Here is a 23826-nt window from a genome sequence, read left to right as displayed (position 1 = left end):
TGTGAAGGAGTCCATCTTCAAGGGCCTCAGGGAGGATTTTAATTAGGTAACGAGAGCCGGGATCAGTGAGAAAGCAGCTGGGAGGTCAGTGATCGCTGGGGTTTGTTGGACAAAAGTTGGATAGGGGAGTTCATTGAACGGGACCAGTAGTTTGTCTGTAGAGGGCAGGAGGAGAGTTAGATGGTGGTGCCTGGTGAAGATTGGGAGAAAAAAATACGGTGGAATATCAGTGGCAGATGGGCTGTGGGCCAGAAGGATGGGATCAGGCAAGAGTGGGTGAAAGTTGAGTGGAGCACATTTGGGCATGTGATCAGTAAGGGGGAACAGACTGGAGAGCAATGGACTGATACTTGGGAAGGTGATTGATGGATGAGGATCTGGAGGGACGCTGAGACATTTTGAGGTAAAAGATCAGTTGGTTGGATTCGCAGGTGATGACATGGAGGAGTGTCATGAGAGTACCAGACAGTTGACTGGAAAGACAAGGTATGTGAATGATAAAATTAAGAGGAAAAGAGCTAATGGACCTGAATGTGAGCTGTAGCACAGGATAAGTAAAGAAATTTGAACAGATCTCTTCAGTCAGAACTCATCTAAGTAGCAATGAAGTAAGTCTTGCAGGCTGTGTAAAGCCTTACTGTGTGAATGACCAAACTAATACAATTGGTATCTATGCTCCTGCCTGTTGTTGGGTGTAACTGCATGTATGTACATCCTCTTTGTATTAACTTGTCAGACATACAGAAGAGCTGGAATGGAAGGACAATTCATTTCCTTGGCGTTGTCATTTTAAAAAAAAACAGAAGTACCGTAACTACTCTGTTTTGATTTATTATGTGGTTTAAAACTGATTAATTGTGGAATCTGACAAAAGTAAAAACAAAGTCTACTGCCTCACAGCTCCAGTGATCCAAGTTCAATCCTGAACTCGGTGCTGTGTATGTGCCGTATGTTCTCCCTGTGACTGTAGGTTTCATTCAAGTACTCCAGCTTCTTCCCACATCCGGGTTGGTAGATTAACATGCCACTTTAAATTGTCCCTCATGTGACTGAATGGTAGAATCTGGTAAGAGTCAATAGAATAAAATATCAGCAAAAGTGGGGGCTTGAAATGGGATTGGTGTATCCAAAAGCCTATTTCTGTCCTGTATGCCTATGCTAACTTCTTCATCCAGTGAAAATTTGTTCAGTCAGTTGCAGAGTTACTATTAAATTTTGTTCAATTTGGATCACTAAGTAACATTTAGGCATGGAATTAATTGTGGTTTATCTTGGTGAGATATAGTTATTTTTCACCAGGCATATTGGTATGAATGATTAATGTGACCATCTTAATCCTCATAAGAATAAATTTCAGTCTGATCTGTGTCATATGTTTGAGTTATAGAAGAATGGCTTTTTAAAAGGAATGGAATCAATAACAAATACTTCACAGAATCCTTTACTATTGCTACATTACTATATAATTTGTCTTTCAAGCTTGTGTATTAAGATATCTTTACCACAATGCTATTCTCAATCCTATTTTGTCTTTAATAGTGATACGAGCGTTAGTCACTCGTAAATGGCCGACTTCTTCCAGCGAATCCAGTGTAATCCAGTATACAGTAAAACAAGAAAAGGTAAAGAAAGTTTGAAAAAGTCAGCAAGTGGAAGCGGTGGGGGTGGGGAGGGTTGGGAGTGTTTGCAATGAAATAAAAGCAGAAAGCATTGGAAACACTGCTTCCTAATCAATAGTTTGAAAACATAGAATTCTACGTTGAAACCCTTAATCAGCACACTAGCTTTTCTAAAATTTATTTTGGAATTCTCTGAAACCTCTTGATTTGTCTTTCCAGCCTGTCACATCACTAAAACAACTATTGACAAAATCATTAACAACTTTGCCTTGAGTGATAGTAATTACCTTTTTGACCAGTTGCAGACTCGGTGGTACTTGAGCACATCATTCTCTACATAACTTACTGTCATCCAACTGGTGGGACAGCTCTCACCTGTTTCTGTTCTTACGCACCCTCCTTCAATGGATTTTCTTCCTCGCCTTGTACCATGCAAGCTTCTATTCTTGTACCTGTCCTATATTTCAGCAATGCCTCTTGCAGTTTGATAACACAGCATCAACTTACACATAGCCACTGACAACACCCTGTTCTATCTCATCACTGCCTTATTTGACAAATCCACTGCCTCCAAATTGTTTGTCTGCTTGCCTGGCGCACAGAACAGTTCTCCAGTTAAGCACTGGAAGTCCACAGCCATGACCAATTGTTGATGAACTGTTAAGAATGGGTTTATTTTATTTGGCAACTGAGGTTAAACTAGATTCTTACATTACAGTATTAAGTTCATATTTGAACCCAAGATAAATGTCAGAGCATCCATTACTCCCTCACATCACCTGTCTCTGAACTCCATCCATGATTTTATTTCTGCTGGCCTTCATACTCCAGTGATGTCTGGCCAACCTCTCTTGCTTTGACAAACTCAAGGCAACTCAAACCTTTGCTGCCTGTGTCATAATTTGTACTAGATCTCGTTCACCCTTTGTCTGTGCTTACTGGCCTACAGAGTCTATCAATTACGCAAAGCCTTAATTTCAGAGTTCTTGCTCTGAGAGACAGAGAGCTGTACAGCACAGAAAACAGGCCTTTCAGCCCAACCTATCTGTGCTATTGTCAACATGGACTTTAGCAAGCCATTTAACAGGGTCCCACATGATAAGGTTGGTCAAGAAGGTCCAGACACTTGGCATTCAAGATGAGGTAGTAAATTGGCTTTGTGGGAGAAGCCTGAGAGTGGTAGTCAATGGTTGCCTCTCTGACTGGAGGCCTGTGACTAGTGGAGTGCTGCAGGGATCAATGCCAGGTCCATTTTAGTTTGTCACCTATATCAATGATCTGGATGATAATGTGGTTAACTGGATCAGCAGATTTGCAGATGAGACCAAGCATGGAGGTGTAGTGGACAGTGGAGAAGACTATCAGAGCTTGCAGCAGGACCTGGACCAAGTATTGAGTATAGGAGATGAGATGTTATGTTGAAGTTGTATAAGGCGCTAGTGAGGCCTAATTTGGAGTATTGAATGTCGTTTTAGTCACCTACCTGTAGGTAAGATGTAAGTAGGGTGATAGATAACAGAGAATATTTACGAGGATGCTTCCAGGACTGGAGTGCCTGAGTTACAAGGAAAGATTGAATAGGTTAGGACTTTATTCCTTGGAATGTAGAAGGCTGAGAGGAGATTTGATAGAGGTATACAAAATTATGAGGGGATAGAGAGGGTAAGTGCAAGCAGCCATTTTCCACTGAGGTTGGGTGAGACTACAACTAGAGGTCATGGGCCAAGGTTGAAAGGTGAAAAGTTTAAGGGGAACATGAGGGGAAATGATTTCACTCAGAGGACTCTGTGAGTGTGGAATGAGCCACCAGCACAAATGGTGCCTGCGAGCTCGATTTCAATGTTTAAGAGAAACTTGGATAGGTACATGGATAGTAGGGCTATGGAGGGCTGTGGTCCCAGTACAAGTCAGTGGGTGTAGGCTGTTTAAATGGTTTGGCACGGACTAGATAGGTCAAAGGGTCTGATTCTGTGCTGTACTTTTCTATGACTGTATGACTCTAACCAATGCCTGACTGAGCTAGCCCACTTATCTATGTTTGGCCTATATTCTTCTAAACCTTTCTAATCCACGTCGCTATTCAAATGCCTTTTAAATGTTTTATCCAAGTTTACCACTTCTGCTGGTAGCTCATTCCACACACACAATACCCTCTCTGTGGAAATAGTTGCCCCTCAGGTCCCTTTTAAATCTTCCCTCTCTCATTTTAAACCTACTTTGGATACACCTACCCTGGGGAAAAGCCTATGGCTAATTCACCTTATTTATGTGCCTCATTATTTTATAAACTCTGCAAATGATCCCACACTCCAGGGAAAATGGCGCTATCCACAGAAGTGAATCAACAGTCAGTGTTTCTGGCCAAGACCCTTCTTCAGAACTGTTCAGTCATTTCCACAGTTGCTGCCTGACCTGCTGAGTTCCTCCAGCATTTTGTGTGTGTTGTTTTGGATTTCCAGCATCTGCAGACTTTCTCATGTTTATGCATACACCTTAAGATTTTTTTTTGCATTAAAGGTGCTATCTGAATGCAGTTTAGTGTTGATGTTGTCTTTATCATTTAGATGTTGACTCCTTTAGTCTTATGGGCTTCAATTGTCTAGAAATTGTATAGCGTACTGTTTAAAGTGCCTCTGATTCATAGTTATGTATCTTCCTGTGCAGCAAGTGTGGGAAAATGCACTACTCAGAACCAAGGCTGTGTCCAGGAGGTCAGGAGAGGGACAGGTGTTAGATGAGTACTTGGGGCTTGGGTGGTAGATTTGTGTAGGTTAGGATTCAGAGGACCAGTTTCTTCTTTTCCATGGATGCTGCGTGGCCTACTGAGTTCCTCCAGCATTTTGTGTGTGTTGTTTAGATCAGGCCTGGTGAAGGATTTGATTTATCAGAGGAGAGCCTTGGGGTGAGTGAGTGGGGCAGCCATTAGCTAGCTGAACTCGGGAATAGGGATGTACAGCCATCAATGAACCGAGGGTTGGGAGGAAGAATGAATGACTAGAGGATCATAGCCAGGAGTGGGGGGGGGGGGGGGGGCGGGGTCTCTAGGTAGTAGTAGTTTTAAACACTGGAATTAGAGCCTTCATTAGACTGAAGATCATAATGTTTAGCCATTCTTGAGGGATGAGAGAGTTGGCAACATTGGAGCTATGGGGATTCTTTGGAGTTGGGGTCAGAGCCACTTGTTCTGGATTAGCTGGAAAATCTGCACATGGTTTCCTTCAGTAGTGCCCCAGTTTAGCACACCACGGTAGAAATAGTTTGTCTTCGGAGAAAGAGAGATCATCAATGCTTGCTTCTGGGTCAATGTGCACTAATTTCCTGCTGCAGTGCTCTTTATAGAGTGTTTCACTGGAAATGGTGTCACTTGATTGACTCTGTTACTGAAAATGTGTCAGATTAGAAGCACTCATCCAAACTCCTGAAGGCCAAATGACCCAAAAGTAGCTATAATCACATTTTGCTCTTCCAGAAATACATTTCAAATCATAGAGTACAGAAATAAGCACTTTACTACTTAATTCCAGGAATTATACACTTTATTTCCATTGTATGCTTTTTGATTGGTTAATGTATGCTCATTTTAAATATAAATTCAAATAATTAAAGATTGCTATAATGACCTAGCTCTATACTGCATGAAAATAAATAATTTACCAAAAATGCCACTGGTTTTTTCAAAGCATATGCAAACCTTTAGGATGATTTCAGAGTAAGTTTTTACTTTTATGTTATGTAGAATGGTTTACTCATGTCTTACTTTTTTTGAAGATATGTGCTATTAAAAATTATAATGACATTTTAAACTAGTCAACTAAGCCTAATGAAGAAATCACTGACATGAAATAATTTTAAAGATTATTAATATATTTGAATAACTTACTCCAAAGGTCATTCCAAGTTAAAAATGCATAACCTGTGAACACTACTTACAGTCATTCTATGAGACAAGTTAGATTTATTGTTTGGATTAGTGTAGTTTTGATAATCAAATGAACTTTAAAATGTTTAAGTGAAGATTTTAATCATGATGCTGTGCTCCAAACATTAACAGATGTACAAAGGATTTGAAATGAAGAAAATGGTGGACTATATTTACACATCTTCCAGCTCTTCTCTATGTGGTATTGAGCTGGAAACCAATATCCAGTACCTCATAACAGGTGAGAACTGTTTCATTATTTGGATGGTTCACTTTTTATTCATCAAAAGTCTTGCTACTCTCTTAGGGGCTACACAAGTTATTGGTTCATTTTTAGGTGGGGAGGGAATGAGGGAAGAGGGGGAAGAGAGGAGAGAATGAGGCAAAAGAGGGTAGTAAGTGAAGGTAAAAATGGGGACATGCAAATGGAAGGAAGGTAGAAAGCTGAGGCAAGGGATGGGAGGCAAATGGATAAGGGTAGCTGAGGGAATAGGGAGGAGGCTGATGGAGAAGGGAGAAGACTGGAAGGGGAAATATGGAAGGATCTGAGAGAGGGATGGAATGGAGGAAACAGAGTTAGAAGAGGAGAAGAGTGTATATAGGAAGGGATTGGGGAAGGTTAGTGATAGAAGGGGAGAGGTCGGTGTTAGAAGGGGAGAGAAGGAACTGGTCATCTGGGAAATAATTATATCTCCACAGATGAAAAAGTAAAGAAGCTTGGCAAATCAACTGTAACACTTTGATCTGTCTTGGAGATGGTATTTTGCACAGACAAATGCGCGCTTGCTTGCATGAAGATTGCAAGTAGGCAAATAATTGTCTTTATGCCAAGGAACATTGTATTCATATAAATCAGAGAATAGTTGTTGCACAGAAGAACAGCATTCAATCTATCATGTCTGTTCTAACCCTACACCAGAATACCTCACTAGTTTCATCCAAATCCTGATTTATTCTCCATTATTTCTTCACCATACACATAGAACCTAGAACAACATAATGTAGGAACACGACCTTCTGCGCATACTATTATGCTAATGCTACCTAATCCCTTCAGCCAGCACTCTCCATCCTTTTTATATCCATGTTCCTATCACCACCACTCATGGCAGCATATTCCAGACATCCATCACTCTCTGTATATTAAAAAAAAACATTCTAACTATCCTCCTTCCCCTCTCCACACCCTTTTATTCTGGTGTCTTTCCCCTTCCTTTCCAGTCCTGAAGAAGGGTCTCGGTCTGAAATGTCACCTGTTCATTCAATTCCATGGGTGCTGCCTGACCAGCTGAGTTCCTCCAGCATTTTGTGTATGTTATTGGGGGGTATCAAGGATGAGGTTACAGGGTACCTGGAGGCATATGACAAGATAAGCAGAACTCAACATGGATTCCTTAAAGGAAAATCCTGCCTGACAAACCTATTACAATTTTTTGAGGAAATTACCAGTAGGCTAGACAAGGGAGATGCAGTGGATGTTGTATATTTGGATTTTCAGAAGGTCTTTGACAAGGTGCCACGCATGAAGCTACTTAACAAGATAAGAGCCCATGGGGTTACGGGAAAGTTACATATGTGGATAGAGCGTTGGCTGATTGGCAGGAAACAGAGAGTGGGAATAAAGGGATCCTATTCTGGTTGGCTGCCGGTTACCAGTGGTGTTCCACAGAGGTCCGTGTTGGGGCTGCTTCTTTTTACATTGTACATCAACGATTTGGATTATGGAATAGATGGCTTTGTGGCTAAGTTTGCTGACGATATGAAGATAGGTGGAAGGGCCGATAGTGCTGAGGAAACGGAGATTCTGTAGAGCGACTTGGATAGATTGGAAGAATGGGCAGAGAAGTGGCAAATGAAGTACAATGTTGGAAAGTGTATGGTTATGCACTTTGGCAGAAAAAATAAACGGGCAGACTATTATTTAAATAGGGAAAGAATTCAAAGTTCGTAGATGCAACGGGACTTGGGAGTCCTCATACAGGATACCCTTAAAGTTAACCTCCAGGTTGAGTCAGTAGTGAAGAAGACGAATGCAATGTTGGCATTCATTTCTAGAGGAATAGAGTATAGGAGCAGGGATGTGATGTTGAGGCTCTATAAGGCACTGGTGAGACCTCACTTGGAGTACTGTGGGTAGTTTTGGTCTCCTTATTTAAGAAAGGATGTGCTGATGTTGGAGAGGGTACAGAAAAGATTCACTAGAATGATTCCGGGAATGAGAGGGTTAACATATGAGGAACGTTTGTCCGCTCTTGGACTGTATTCCTTGGAGTTCAGAAGAATGAGGGGAGACCTCATAGAAACATTTTGAATGTTGAAAGGCATGGACAGAGTGGATGTGGCAAAGTTGTTTCCCATGATGGGGGAGTCTAGTACAAGAAGGCATGACTTAAGGATTGAAGGGTGCCCATTCAGAACAGAAATGCGAAGGAATTTTTTTAGTCGGGTGGTGAATCTATGGAATTTGTTGCCACGGACAGCAGTGGAGGCCAAGTCATTGGGTGTATTTAAGGCAGAGATTGATAGGTATCTGAGTAGCCAAGGCATCAAAGGTTATGGTGAGAAGGCGGGGGAGTGGGACTAAATGGGAGAATGGATGAGCTCATGATAAAATGGCGGAGCAGACTCGATGGGCCGAATGGCCGACTTCTGCTCCTTTGCCTTATGGTCTTATGGTATCCTGGAAGGATCACAGACTGTCAGTCCCATTGTGCCCTGATAGGTTCTTGATTGGACATGGCATCAAAGGTTATGCGGAGAAGGCCGGGAACTGGGGTTGAGGAGGAGATAGAGAAAAGGATCAGACATGATTGAATGGCAGAGCACACTCGATGGGCCAGATGACCTAATTCTGCTCCTGTATCTTATAGTCTTATGGTGTTAAGAGAGTGCTAAATAAAATATCTTAAGACTTTTTTGTATGGGTCTTAAGAAAACACTAGGAAATAAAAATAACTTGAGTTGTATGAAGTATTGTTTGAAGGGGCAACGTCTCTTCCAACAACTTCAACCGCATTGGAGCCATTCAATTTTTATAAGACCAGAAAATACTGTATGTTGGTACAGTTATATTAAAACTGGCTATGATTAGGAATCAAAGTGTGTGGCATACATAAGCGTTATAATTAAAGGAAACACACATACTAAATATATTTAACACAGCTCTGCAAATGCAGGGGCCTGGTAGTCTTCTGTTCAGCTTAGAATAAGGTAGCTTTGTGTTTTGCAGATTGAAATCTTTCCTCTTTACCATATTATGAATAAATGTGTCGATATGCTTTCTGGTTTCAGGCCATTTCGATATTCAGGGGATCGTTCATATTGGGATCTGCAATTGGATTGTTCCATGGGATGACCTAACTTCATTACAGAAATGGCACCTGAAGTGGAACAAGTATGAAACTGGCTGCTCCTGTCAAGTAAGCCTCATTGCTGGTACACTTTCTCACCCTCTCCCTCCCATTAGTTCCTCACATGCTTTCCCAATGTCACTAATTATTGCAGTGGGAACTGGTAAAAAGTGACATTAATAGTCATTAGTAATGAAGACCTTAGGTGATCAGATCATCTTTAATTGATAGTATTCGTAATGCATTGGCTAACACTGACATGCCATCGACTGCCTATATAGAAAGCTTACTGATATGGCCACCACATTGGAATATATGGAGATAATTTATTCTGTATCTGTGGAATGGAATAGCTGTTGTACGTCATAGTAAAAGCACAGTACAGGCCTTTTGGTCCACAGTGTTATGTCAAACTTTTAACCTACTGTAAGATCAATCTAATGCTTCCCTCCCACGTAGTGCTCCTTTTTCCTTTTATCAAAGAGTTTCTTAAATGTCGCTTATGTATCTGCTTCTACCACCACCCATGGCAGCGCGTTCCACGTACCCACTGCTCTGTGTGTATTAGAGAATAAACATATCTTTGACATCCTGCTCATACTTTCCTCTATCACCTTAAAATTACATCCTTTTGTATTAGCCATTTCTGCCCTGGGGAAAAATGATCCTGGTTGTCTGTCCTATTCAAAGAGAAAAACCCTAGCTCGCCAAACCTTTCCTCATAAGACATACTTTCTATTCAGAGCTTTACAGAGCCGAATCATTACCTCACAGCTCTTGTCTCAATCCCCCACTAATGAAGGCCAATGCACCCAACATTTTCTTAACCACCCTAAGAACTTGTATAGCAACTTTGAATGATCTACGGACATAGACCCAAGATCCATCTATTCCTCTAAAATGAATTCTGCCATTAACCCTGTACTCTGCCTTCAAATTTGAACTTCCAAAGTGAACCACTTCACGCTTTTCCAGATTGAACTCCATCTGCCACTTCTCAGTCCAGCTCTGCATCCTAACCCACTGTAATCTATCACAACCTTCAACAGTAAACACAATACCAACAACCTTCATGTCATCTGCAAACTTACGAATCCACCTTTCACTTCCTCAAACAAATCATTGACAAACAAAAAGAGCAGGGGCCCCAAGACAGATCCCTGTGGAACACCACCGGCCACCAATCTCCAGACAGAATACACTCCACACCACCCTCTGCCTTCAAAATTGATTTCAAAGTTATGACAGATTCAACTATAAATGGACTGCTTTAGAACATCTAGAACATTTGATCTTTTTTTATGGTTCTGTGTTGCAGATTGTCAGCTGTCCCAGTGTACCATGCTCCTCTCCAACAAAGACCCAATGTATTTGGACTGACCTGGTATATGAGAAAACTCGAACTGGATCACAGGCAAAGAACAGTGTCTGCTCAAAGGAGGGTGATGGCTCCTGTCACTGGTCTGATGAAAGATCAGCCAGCATGAATGAAAATATCTATTATGGTGAACCTTGAGTGTCCCTCTATCTTATAAGAATTGTGTTCAACACCAGCTACAGGTGGCCCATCTCTGTCAAAGACCCCCAGGTTCCAGTGTTAACGCCAACATTTTTGTCAGTTTATTGTATTCCTGTATGCTATGTGAGGCACAGTGGCTTCTCTATCCATTCTTTCACTGAATGTACCATAATGAATGAGAACCAACACTTCTAGCCCTGTGTTAAATTTTGTTAGCATGCTGAGTTTTGTCACCTGAGGTGAACTAAAGCATCAACACCACTACAATAGTTGTGAATGTATATCAGCGCTGTAGTTGGCTGGTGACGTTTACTATCAAAACTTATTATAACTCTTAATGATGCAAGTTGAAACATAAAGAAAATGTGTCTTTTTATTTCAGAATGATGCTACATTATTTATGTTATTCAGTATTTTGTAAAAAAAAATCCAGGTTAAAATTCAAGAGTGCTCTAGAGTAACCCTTGCCCTAGCAGTGGCAAGATTACAATTGTGTCAAAAATTGCTATCTGTTTTCTTCAAGGCTGCGCCACATGCAGGGTAGTATTAACATGCAGCTGACAGCACAAAGGCCATGTAAGATGCCATTATGCACCAAAACATTTAGAGAACAGTGGTTAATAGCAGCAAGCAAAGGGACTGTTCCTTCTCTTGCCCTCAGAAGCGCTCCTTTTTGTTTCATAAAATGACTTCCTTTTCCTGGGTGAAAAAGTCCTATTAAAAGGAAATTACAGTTTTGGAAAAGCAGATTAGTTCCAGGTAAAAGTAACATGTATTCCCATTCATATTGTTTGCTGCTTTGTCAGTGGCAGAATGCAATCCACACTGGCATTGTGGGGCTACAGCCAAATGCCATTAACATGAATATACCATCCGTCTGTTAAAATCTGAAGTTATCTCTGTCATGTGTTGGAAAAAAAATTTCTATGTTCCATTATCCACGTGAATGACTCAACCTCCAGAATCCTGAACATAAAAATAGTTAAAAAAAAGCTTGGTGTATTTAGGAAATTGTTGGAAAAGACAGAAGACCAAGGCCTGTGACCTCCAACAGGCTTCATTCTCCAATGGTGGAATTCAAATCCAGTTCCACTTTCCTGTGGACCACCTTTGATTAGTTTACCTAGATAGGGCATCAGAAATCTCTGGAATCTTGTTGTGTTATTAGCATGTTTCAGTACATTTGTACAGCTTTTAAATACTTTGAGGAATCAGAAAGAATCCTTCACCTTCGTCCCAAAAATGAGAGAACATCCAAGTCAATATAATTGACTTCAAAAACTGACAACAGATTCAATTGTAAATGTAGAACATAGAAACAAAGATGATTTCTCATATTTGATATGAACATTCTGCTTTGTAAGAACGATGCTGTCTTGCCAAATATCTAACAAAAAGCTTTCTTATTAATGTTTTAATAAATGTGCTGTGAGTTTTCAGTAAAATATCTGAGTGATCCCAATTATTTTGAAAGCTTGTGTGTGTTTAATTAATTTTTGTTTAGTTGAGTATCAGATAATTAGAGAAATCCATTACCATGCATTAATCTTAAGAATATTCTTAATTCTACATAAATGTGTTTCCTATTTGCGGAACATAAAGCACCACTCCATCTCCTTAGAGATAGTAATTCAAAGAATAGGATTGTGAGCCAAGTTTTGGGACCTCTGAACTACATAGAGTTTATATTGAACATAAGCCAGTTAAAGCTGTCCAGTTGACCACAACTCATTAAGCCCTGCACTATTATCCTGTGACTGGTACTATACCCAGCGGGTGATGGGTTATAAGGGCCAAATAGGAAAAATCCCATTCCTCAGCAATGGAACTACTTCTTCACACGGAATCAGTATTTGTGAATTAGCTCTTACATTACCTCAGAGATACTGTATATCACATAAAAAAGCTGGGGATTCTATTATTCATCAGCTGAAGCAAGATCAGCATACAAACTGTTAGGTTCAGGTCAGTTATTAAAAAGAAAATCAACTTAGTTCCAATCCCAGGCATTTCAACGTGGACCTAACACAGTGCTAGGGTGACCTCCAACATCTTCAAACACATCCATGTAGATAATAGTTGGTCATTTCGATAATACTCGTCACCAGAAAAGAGCATATACCTATGTCAGACTACTGTTTATTGACTACAGCTCTGTCTTCATACTATTATTCCAAGTAAACTCATCACCAAATTCCAAGCACTGGGATATAGAGTTTCCTTCTGCAATTGGATCTTTGACTTCATGACCAACAGACTGCAATTGGTAAGGATGGACAGCAATGCCTCCACCACAATTATTCTAAACAGTTGTTCTCCACAAGGTTGCATTTTTAGCCCCCTTCACAACTCCTTGTCCACTCGGGGCTGCATAGCCAGGACTCCGCTCTAACTCCATCTACATGACTGCAGATGAGCCTCATGTCACATAATAATGATTCGGAGAACAGAAAGCAGATAGAGAACTTTGTGCCATGATAAAAACCTTTCCCTAAATGTAACTAAAACAAGAGTTGTTCATTGATTGCAGAAGAGCGGGGTGTGGTGCACATATTCCTATCTACCTGAATGGTCCTGAGGTTCGGAGAGTTGAGAACTTCAAGTATACATCATCAGTAGCCTGTCTTGATCCCAACCATGCTGATGTCATGGCCAAGAAAGCTCACCAACACCTCTACTTCTGGAGGCTGTTACCAATAGTTGACTCTTACCAATTTTAATCAAAGCACCATAGAAAGCATTCTGTCTGGATGTATAACAGCTTGGTACAGAAACTGCTCTGCAAATGAACATAAGAAACTGCAGAGAGATGTAGGCATTGTTCAGCACATCAGAAGAATCAGCCTTCACTCTATGGCCCCTGTCCATACTTCTTGCTGTTTCAGTAGTAAAGCAACTAGCATAATCAAAGACATTACTACCCCAGATATTGTCTCTTCTCCCATCTCTATCGGGCAGAACATACAAACCAGAGAGCAAGTAACACCAGACTCAAGGTCTAATCAGACTCCTGGATGGATGTTTTGTACGATAAGTTGGCCTCTTGGCCTCACAATCCACTCGTTACAATCAAGCATTATCATTACCTGCACTGTACTTTTACACTTTACTCTGAATTATTATTGTTTAACCTTATTCTGGCTCAATGCACTGTGTAATAATTTGATCTTTCTAAACAGTTTGCAAGACAAGGTTTTCTCTGTATCTTGGTACAAGTGATAATAATAAACCAAAGTCAATACCAATACCAATTGAATGGTTGTTCTGTGGTTGGCAATAAAGAGCTCTGAGCAAATACTTTTGCAAAACAATAAATAGAGGCATCGAGTCATGCTTATGTGGTTATGTGTTCCCAGAGACAGCTCAAGGCAATACCGTCCAGTATTACCACAAATCTCAGACTTTCTTCACAAGTTGTACGGTGAACATCTTCAGAACTATGCTTATACTGAGCAAATGGTGACATTCTGGTATCACCATTGATATTATGGCCTCTAATCACTAGTGTCTATAAATCTTGTATAGTAATGAGTAGGATTCCAGGTAACAAAATTAGAGAAGATACATGATATCATACAAATATCAGCATCTTAGACCATAAGACATAGGAGCAGAATTAGGCCATTTGGCCCATCAAGTCTGCTCCTCCATTTCATCATGGCTGATCCATTTTCCCTCTCAGCCCCAATCTCCTGCATTCTCTTATCCTTTCATGCTCTAACTAATCAAGGATCTACTAACCTCTGCCTTAAATATTCCCAATGACTTGGCGTCCATATCTTCTCTCCTATCTCACCAGCCCTGTACTTTTCTTAGCCACCTGGCTTCACCTATTACCTTCTAACTACCCTCCTTCCTCTCCCCCAACATATTTATTTTGGCATCTTCGTCCTTCCTGATGAAGTGTTTTGGCCCAAAACATCAACTGTTTACTCATTTCCATAGATGCTGCCTGACCTGCTGAGTTCCTCCAGCATTTTGTGTGTGTTGCTCTGAATTTCTAGCATCTGCAGAACTTCTCATGTTTATGGTATACTGTATATTGCACTTTAAGTATCTACTACTGTAAATGTCTTCACATACGGGTAATACCAATGAAACATCATTACACAGCATTGCACCAGATCACAACATTGAGATGTTAAAAATAATGCAATCCTCCTTACAGACCATAACTCCCATTGCCTTAGATGTGTATTGGATCGATCCACATGAATTTTTATGCATAGCAATAATGGTTTTTAAAGACATGAAAAACAGCCTCATTAAGTGCAATGCTTATATAATGCCTTCTCCACTTTCTCACATACTGAGCATGTTATGATCATTAGCATCAAATCAACTTATTGTTATACACCCACGATATTTGAAAACCCTGAATCTTTTGTGCTTTTACATTTGGAACTCCTGCGGGCGCCATGGTAGCGTAGTGGTTAGCACGACGCTGTTGCAGCTTGGAGTGTCAGAAGTTCGGAGTTCAATTCTGGCGTCCTCTGTAAGGAGTCTCTGCACGTCCTCCCCATGAGATGCTCCAGTTATAAAGCATTGTAAAGTTGTCCCGTGATTATGTTAGAGTTAAATTGGGGTTGTCAGGGCTTACTGGGTTTGGCGCGGCTCGAAAGGTTGGAAGGGCCTATTCTGTGCTTTATCTCTAAATAAATAAATTAATTAGTTAATTGATGTATCCTATAACACAAGGAAAAATTCACTTACCATTTCCTTATGATTTGGATAAAAGACTTGTTCAATCAATGGAAATTTCCCTGGACCCAGCCTTTTGTAAATATTCGCCAACTGAGCAAACTGAAACACAACAAAGTCACACTATCATACATGATCCATTATATGTCAGCAACACTTCTGCAGACTTGGCCTCTTCCTAATAGAACAAAGCTCTTGACATGCAGATCTGATACTCGCCATTTAGAAACTAATTTTTAAAACTTAACTTTCTCTGGCTTCAAATGGCCTCTCAACCCAAACAACAGCAAAATCATCAATTGCAAGAGCATGTTTTTCCTATACTGTAATTTTTTCTTCACTTTTCTAAGCTTTCTTTAAAAAAATCAAACATTACCTTATGGCAGGGGTTCCCAACTTTTCTTATGCCATGGACCAATACCATTAAGTAAGGTGTTCGTGGACCTCAGGTTGGGAACTTCTGCCTTGTAGTGAAGAGGGAAAATAGGAGCTACTCTGCCTTGACTGCTCAGTCCCATCGAGGGGGTGGCCATACAGCACTTAGGTCTTACATTTTCTTCCTCTATCGCTTACGCGGCATTGTATGAATGGATATGTATGGAGGTCATATGCACATTTGTGCTTTATACTGCACAGTAGAAACAGGGAAATGAAAATAGATTTTCTAATAAATTAGAGCAAAAGAGCACAGTTGAAAGTTAGAAGTTGGCCATTTAAGAATGAGATCAGGAAGCTCTATTTCCATTCTAACTGCAGTAACTACAAAGCCATTTAATTGCTTTTGTTCCACATTCCTCAAAAACCTCAATCAAAATTCAATCTATTGCAGTCTTGAAATTTTTATTTGCCCTGGCATCAAACCATCTGTGATAGCAAGTTCAGGTTTCTCATTTAGAATGGAAATAGTGCTTCCTGATCTCATTCCTAAATAGCCATCCTCTAATTTACCATAATGCTCCCATTTTGTTTTGAAGTAGTGGTCCTGTTGCATGCCCACATGGTGGAACTGACAATTATTAAATTATATACTTGTGTAATTATATGTGCAGTCCTTGGTATGACTCTAAACTGCAACCGGTGATGAAGCTCTGCTTGGGGACTTTCAGAGCTTTGGGGAAAGTGGAGTTATCCCTTAGTCATTCATTGCTCCCAGGGCCGCTCTGACCCAGAACGGTAGCACCTACAAGCGTTCCTGCTCAGGATACAAGCGAAGGCCAACGGCAGATCCGGAGGGTTCAGTAACTGAATTTATGATGGAGAAGGCGGATGAGCTACGACCTCAAATGTCAATGGCTATAGTACAGGCGGATGAACATTTGGGAAGAGAAATGGCGATTTCTTTAGTTCGCCCAACGGTAGGCAATAGCAAACCACTGTTGCTATTTGCTAAGAATACCATGGTCAAACTCACAAAATGCATCACACAACAACAGTGTCAAGAGGATCTTCAAGACAGCTCTGAAGATGTTTCGCTTGGTAGCGTTGATTCTGGCCAGCAGGGGATCCCCGACTGTCATCAAGCTACTGCTCATAAAATTAAAATAACACAAAAGAAAATTATCGCCATTTGGAATGTAAGAACCCTATATCAAGCAGGAAGATTGAACAATGTGATAAATGAAATGGAAAGACTAAAGATTAACATCATGGGAATCAGCGAAGTTCATTGGATAGGTGCTGGAACATGTCAGATTAGAAATAAAACACTAGTTTATTCTTGTGGAACATCCCATACTAATGGAGTAGGAATTCTTATGGATGAAAACATGGCAAAAAGTGTTTTAGGGCATTGGGCAATATCAGAAAGAATGCTCCTTGTTAGATTCAGAGGATAACCATTTGATTTAGCAATTATTCAGTTATATGCACCAACAACAGATGGAACAAATGAAGATATAGATAAATTCTATGAAGACCTTGAACAAGCAAAGAATGGATGCAAATCTCAAGATATTGTTATTGTCACGGGAGATCTAAACGCTAAAGTAGGACAAGGTGCTGATGGAAATACCATAGGAAAATTTGGACTAGGGAAAAGAAATGAACGAGGTGAGAAATGGGTAGAATGGTGCAAGATGAACAATCAGGTCATTATGAATACCTACTTTAAAAACCATCCAAGATGCTTGTGGACCTGGAAAAGTCCAGGTGATAACACCAGAAATCAAATTGACTTTATTACTATAAACCAAAGATTTAGAAACTCAGTAACTCAATGCAAAACATATGCAGGTGCAGACTGTAATAGTGACCATAACCCAGTAGTATGTCATGTAAAAGTAAAACTTAATAAACTAAAGAAGCAAAAACCTGAACAATCCCTTGACTACTTGCAATTAATTAAAGAAGAGAACTTAAGACAAAAATTTACAATTGAAGTAAGGAATAGATTTCAAAGTCTAGAAATAGAATCTGTAAATAGAATCTCTCTAAAGGATGTCTTGGTAGAATCAGCAGAGTCAGTGATTCCTAAAAAAGAAAAAAGCACAAAGAATAAATGGATGACAGATGAAATCAAAAATCTAATGGAAGAAAGGAGACGGAAGAAAGCAAATCCTATAGAATATAAGTCCTTAGATAAAAAAGTTAAAAGCTTACGTCAAAAAACCAAAGAAGAATAGTTGAATCAAGAATGTGAGCAAATACAAAGAATCCCTATTACTGATCCAAAAAGGTTACATCAACAAATCAAGAAAATCAGTGGTAAAAAGCTCCTCTGTTTTTCAGGTGGATGTTTGAAAGCAAAGGACGGTACCATTATCATGAAAAAAGATGAGATTATGAACAGATGGACTGAGTATATTCAGGAAATGTTTGAAGACAATCGAGGTGAAAAACCAGAAATTAAGAAGAACATTGAAGGTCCAAGTATTTTAAAATCTGAAGTTCATAATGCAATAAATAAGATGAAGAGAGGAAAGGCAGCAGGTATGATGAATTAGTAATAGAACAAATTATTGCCCTTGAAGATTATGGAATTGAAAAACTTACTGATTTAATCAGTGACATTTATGAGACTGGAATAATACCAGAAGAGATTAAAAAAACAGTATTTATCACTCTTCCTAAGAAAGCTGGAGCAATAGAATGTGAATTACATAGGACCATAAGTTTAAGAGTCATATCACCAAGATATTTCTAAGAATTTTGATGACAAGAGCAAAAAGTAAGATACAAGCTGAAATAGGCAAAAACAATGTGGTTTTGTGAAAAACAAAGGTATAAGAAATGCAATATTGATGTTAAAGATACTATCAGAACGAGTCATTCAAGCGCAAAAAGATTTGTTTGTTTTAATCAACTACACAAAAGCATTTGATAAAATGAAGCACAATAAATTATTTGAAATATTACAGGAAACTCTAGATCTAGATTTGAAGGACGTCTGCCTAATCAGAAATCTGTACTGGGAACAAACTGCCGCTGTAAGAATAGATGGAGAAGTGAGTCAGTTTATGAAAATCAAGAGAGGGGATAGACAAGGGTGGGTTTTCTCCCCTGATTTGTTTAATGTGTACAGTGAAACAATATTAAAAAAAAAGAGATCTTGGGAATCAAAGTTGGCGGTGAAAACATCAATAATTTCAGATATGCAGATGACACAGTGTTAATTGCAAGTACGGAGGAAGAACTACAAAACTTAATTGATATAATTGTTGAAGAAAGTGCAAAATGGGTTTATCAATTGCAAAAAGACAGAATGTATGGTGATATCTAAAAAGAAGGAGAATCCTATCTGCAGACTGAGAATAAATGGGGAAGACATAAAACAAGTACAGAACTTTTGCTACTTAGGAAGCTGGGTGACATCAGATGGCAGGTGCGACTTGGACATCAAAAGAAGAATAGGGATGCCAAAAGACACCTTTATGAGAATGAAGAGTATACTGACCAATACTAAACTAGGCATGACAACCCGCCTCACAGTACTGAAATGTCATGTTTATCCAGTTATGTTATATGGCTCAGAATGTTGGACAATATCTAGTAACATGAGGAAACGAATTGTAGCAGCAGAGATGTTGTTTTTGAGGAGGATGCAAAGAATATCATGGACGAAACGAATACCTAAGGAGGATGTCATGAACAGAGCAAACACAAAAAGAGAAATAATGTATGAGATCATGAAAAGGCAACGCAACTTGGACATGTGATTAGGAAAGAGGAGTTAGAATCCACGGTAATTATGGGAAAGATTGAAGGGAAGAAAGCAAGAGGAAGGCAAAGACAAATGATGATGGAGACAGCAGCCAGAGAATTGCAAATGAATACCAATGAATTGATCCACTTGACCCGAAAGAGGAGTGTGTGGGCCATGACAGTCAAAGCTCAAACTGGGCATGGCACTTGATGATGATGATGAATTACATGTGGAGACCAAGAAGCCATTAGTTAATTATTTTTTGCTCCTCTATATGTCGCACTGTTGCAGCCTGGTGGAGATCAGTGAACCATCCACAACAACATAATTTCACTGCAAAAAAATCCATTGAGATGCAACATGTTATGGAACGAAATGCAACTGGATCTTTAATGCTGTACAAAACTATAAGTATTTCTCGATCATCTTTCTGTCCTTGAAAGCTAATTTTACATGTGTTAAATGTCATTTCCTAGGTGTGTTTTGTTTTTAATTTGGTCCTAAATGGCACTTGAGTTTTGATCCTGCTCTCATGATTATGCTCCAAAGTGAACTGTGGGTTCTTTCAAACTTTTAGTTATAAGTTGCCCTCTTTAATTCTTGATTTCCTCTTTGTGAAAGTTCTTTAACGTGAATGGCTGCTCCATGATATAACAATAACTGGACTGGGCTCTGGGTCCCTGGAGCTGATTCCAGACATCACACCAAAAGGTCACCTAGACGTTCGAGGTCAGGGCCATGCAGTACCATTTTGCCACGGAGCGCAAAATCCTGGTCAAAGTATTAAGAAAACCTTTAGCTGTTGCCTATGATATCGCTTGATGGAATTTTGTTTTCCACATTCTTCTTGTTTGAACTTACTGCTTGTTCATATCTCGGGTACATTTTATAGATCTCCAATCCATTTGATTTCTGATTTCCTTTGCATTTGTTTGAACTTTCACTGCTAGCTGGATAGAGTTCTTACTTCACTTGTTGGCAATGATTACTTAACTGCACAAATAGAATTATTGCTCTTTTTGAGTGTCAGAAGTAGAAACAGGCTTAATGTTACTGACATCTGTCATGAGATTTGTTGTTTAGTGGCAGCAGCGCAGTTCAATACAGAAAAATACTGTAAATGACAAGAAATACTGTATAAACACACACACACACACACACATATATATATATATATGAGGGGTGATTGATAAGTTTGTGGCCTAAGGTAGAAGGAGTCCATTTTAGAAAATCTAGCACATTTATTTTTCCTACTTTTACACGCTTAGTCCAGTGGTCATGGAGCACATGGATCCCTTCTTTGTAGAAGTTGGCCTCTTGGACCTCCAGAGTGTGGTCCACAGCAGGGGTAAGGTAGAAGGAGATGAGTTATTAACTTCAAACTTTCTGCATTTTCATTGAAAGAATTAAACTGCACGTGCATGTAACAAGAGCTGTTAACAAGACCTCCTTCTGCCTTACGCCACGAACTTATCAACCAGCACTGCTGTGGACCATCTGGAGGTCCAAGACGCTCTTGTTACACATATGTGCAGTTCAACTCTTTGAGTGAAAATGCAGAAAGTTTGAAGTTAATAACTCATCTCTTTCTACCTTAGGCCACAAACTTATCAATCACCCCTGCTGTGGACCACTTCTACAAAGAAGGGATCTGTATGCTCCACAACCGCTGGACTGAGTGTGTACATGTAGGAGGGGACTATGTTGAACAATAAATGTGCTAGATTTTCTAAAATTGACTCCTTGTACCTTAGGCCACGAACTTATAAATCACCCCTCATATATAACCATATAACAATTACAGCACGGAAACAGGCCATCTCGGCCCTTCTAGTCCATGCCGAACTCTTACGCTCACCTAGTCCCACCGACCTGCATTCAGCCCATAACCCTCCATTCCTTTCCTGTCCATATATCTATCCAATTTAACTTTAAACGACAACATTGAACCTGCCTCAACCACTTCTGCTGGAAGCTCGTTCCACATAGCTATCACTCTCTGAGTAAAGAAGTTCTCCCTCATGTTACCTCTAAACTTTTGCCCTTTAACTCTCAACCCATCTCCTCTTGTTTGAATCTTCCCCACTCTCAATGGAAAAAGCCTATCCACATCAACTCTATCAATCCCCTTCATAATTTTAAATACCTCTATCAAGTCCCCCCTCAACCTTCTATGCTCCAAAGAATAAAGACCTAACTTGTTCAACCTTTCTCTGTAACTTAGGAGATGAAACCCAGGCAACATTTTAGTAAACCTCCTCTGTACTCTCTCAATTTTATTGACATCTTTCCTATAATTCGGTGACCAGAACTGTACACAATACTCCAAATTTGGCCTTACCAATGCCTTATACAATTTCAACATTACATCCCAGCTCCTATACTCAATACTCTGATTAATAAAGGCCAGCATACCAAAAGCTTTCTTCACCACCCTATCCACATGAGATTCCACCTTCAGGGAACTATGCACCATTATTCCTAGATCCCTTTGTTCTACTGCATTCTTCAATGCCCTACCATTTACCATGTATGTCCTATTTTGATTAGTCCTACCAAAATGTAGCACCTCACACTTTTCAGCATTAAACTCCATCTGCCATCTTTCAGCCCACTCTTCTAACTGGCCTAAATCGCCCTGCAAGCTTTGAAAACCTACTTCATTATCCACAACGCCACCTATCTTAGTATCATCTGCATACTTACTAATCCAATTTACCACCCCATCATCCAGATCGTTAATATATATGACAAACAACATTGGACCCAGTACAGATCCTGAGGCACACCACTAGACACCATCCTCCAATCTGACACACAGTTATCCACCACTACTCTCTGGCGTCTCCCATCCAGCCACTGCTGAATCCATTTTACTACTTCAATATTAATACCTAACGATTGAACCTTCCTAACTAACCTTCCGTGTTTTATATATATTATATGTATAAATATTATATATATATATTATATGTATAAATTAAATAGGTAGTGCAAAAATAGCGAGGTAGTGTTCAAGGGTTGTTCATTGTCCGTTCAAAAATCCGTTCAGAGGAACTGTTCCTAAAACATTGAGTGTGTTTTTTCGGGCACCTGTACCTCCTCTTTGATTGTGGTAATAAGAAGAGAGAATGTCCGTGTGCCCTGGTTGATGGATGCCACCCTTTTCAGGCATCGCCTTTCTGGAAGAGCAGTATGGACCGTTTTTGGATTGTGAAAATAACTGACAATTTCCCACTGTCTGTTTATAGTGAATGGTGCTTCTTGAGTATTATTCCAACTTGGATTCTTCTAGTGGAATTGTGAAGAATAACATGATTAATTCTCTTTAAGTTTTGAACTTACCACCCAAGGCTTGTCACAGAAGTTGTAGATGGATTCTAGCGAATTCACGCTTGGTAGATTTCCATACTGAAGACCTATAATGATATTACGGAAATCTTCATTTTCTGCCATGCTGTAGGGATGTTGCCTCACAATGACAAAGTCAGGCTTGAAGGATCTGTCAATAAAAGCAAAAAAAAACTATGTGAAATTAAGTTAATAAAATAAAATGTTTTTTTCCCTCCTAAAATAACAGTGTGATAATTGAGAACTCTCCCACAACACTATTCCCAATGAGTGCAGCCAGATTATTGATCAGTAATGTACAGATTGATGGGAATAACCAGGGATATTTCACTCCAGGTACCGATATTAGATCACCATTACACAAATAATGGGGCACATATTTGGGAAATCGTCAGTGAATAACATTGTCTGCTCTTTATCTCGGGCACAGTTCTGTTTTATGATAATGGCAGGTGAAGTGTTTGTGGAGAACAAGATGCTTCAAAGATGAAAGAATATATTGTTTATAACTTTAAAATTCACAGTAAACTCAGTGTTGCTCTGGGCTCAAATCATATCCTTCAGCAATGCATGTTTGTTCAGACAAAAGAGTGTAGGTGAAATCAAAAGAAAGACGTAGATGAAATGAGTCTGTGACAATTGAGCTACGAGTGCCTCATGATCAACTGTAATTATTCATATTGAGTATTTAATGTCAGTAACATTTGAGTGATGTAGTAAATATATTGTTTGATTAAGCATTCTTTGCTTTTTTAATAATTCATTACAGATTATATGTAAAAGTAAGTGAATGGCATACATTATTACAGCAGCTTGTCATTATGTGCATGCCTTGCTTAAGGTAAAAACAAAACTAAGACACGCATTCCCGGCTCCACGTTTCCTTTCAATTAATTTTACATCTTGGAATTACAAAACTTAACAGTGGCAACAAGGTAGTTCTAAAATGGATCCAAGGCAACTACCTACCTATTAAAAGTAAAAAAAAAGATGTTTGAGTTAAAAAATACATAGCAAGATGTTCAAGTTAAAACAAAATCAGTGTAGCATGTGCCTCTTTGGAAGGGAGAGAGAGAGAGAGAGGAGACGGTCGATTAACAAAAAAGGCAGAAAACTAACAAATTCACAGGCTCATAAACAGTGATTATGGGGTGATAATAATAAAAAAATTTTAAAAAAATGCAGAAATGGCTGGCTACATCAGTAAGACAGACATGTTCAATACC

At 39.5% G+C, this 23826-nt stretch overlaps 2 protein-coding genes across 2 annotated transcripts in view; one reads left to right on the top strand and one right to left on the bottom strand.

The window, feature by feature from the left end:
* Positions 1-23826, bottom strand: part of syn2b (synapsin IIb) — a 407986-nt gene that overhangs the window by 102772 nt on the left and 281388 nt on the right. Inside the window, exons 4-5 of the mRNA XM_072280332.1 lie at positions 22595-22751; positions 15121-15210 (exon numbers count right to left, since the gene is read on the bottom strand). Of these exons, the coding sequence (XP_072136433.1) occupies positions 15121-15210; positions 22595-22751 (247 nt within the window). The remainder of the gene's footprint in view (positions 1-15120; positions 15211-22594; positions 22752-23826) is intronic.
* Positions 1543-10597, top strand: LOC140210999 (metalloproteinase inhibitor 4-like). Its single transcript, XM_072280333.1, has 4 exons — positions 1543-1622; positions 5671-5779; positions 8830-8957; positions 10207-10597. The coding sequence occupies exons 2-4, from the start codon at positions 5671-5673 to the stop codon at positions 10402-10404; spliced, it is 435 nt and encodes a 144-aa protein (XP_072136434.1). The 5' UTR covers positions 1543-1622; the 3' UTR covers positions 10405-10597.

Source organism: Mobula birostris, chromosome 16 (assembly GCF_030028105.1).
Source record: "Mobula birostris isolate sMobBir1 chromosome 16, sMobBir1.hap1, whole genome shotgun sequence".
NCBI classification, from domain to species: Eukaryota; Metazoa; Chordata; class Chondrichthyes; order Myliobatiformes; family Myliobatidae; genus Mobula; species Mobula birostris.
The sequence above is the reverse complement of the archived record's forward strand: the minus strand, read 5'-3'. Positions and strand labels throughout refer to the sequence as shown.

What these genes read in the sequence shown, in the direction of transcription:
- LOC140210999 (XM_072280333.1), top strand. Translation starts at nt 5,671, where the DNA reads ATGTACAAAGGATTTGAAATGAAGAAAATGGTGGACTATATTTACACA. An exon ending in TATCCAGTACCTCATAACAG is followed by an intron (nt 5,780 to 8,829) that starts GTGAGAACTGTT and finishes TTCTGGTTTCAG; the next exon opens with GCCATTTCGATATTCAGGGG. An exon ending in AAACTGGCTGCTCCTGTCAA is followed by an intron (nt 8,958 to 10,206) that starts GTAAGCCTCATT and finishes TCTGTGTTGCAG; the next exon opens with ATTGTCAGCTGTCCCAGTGT.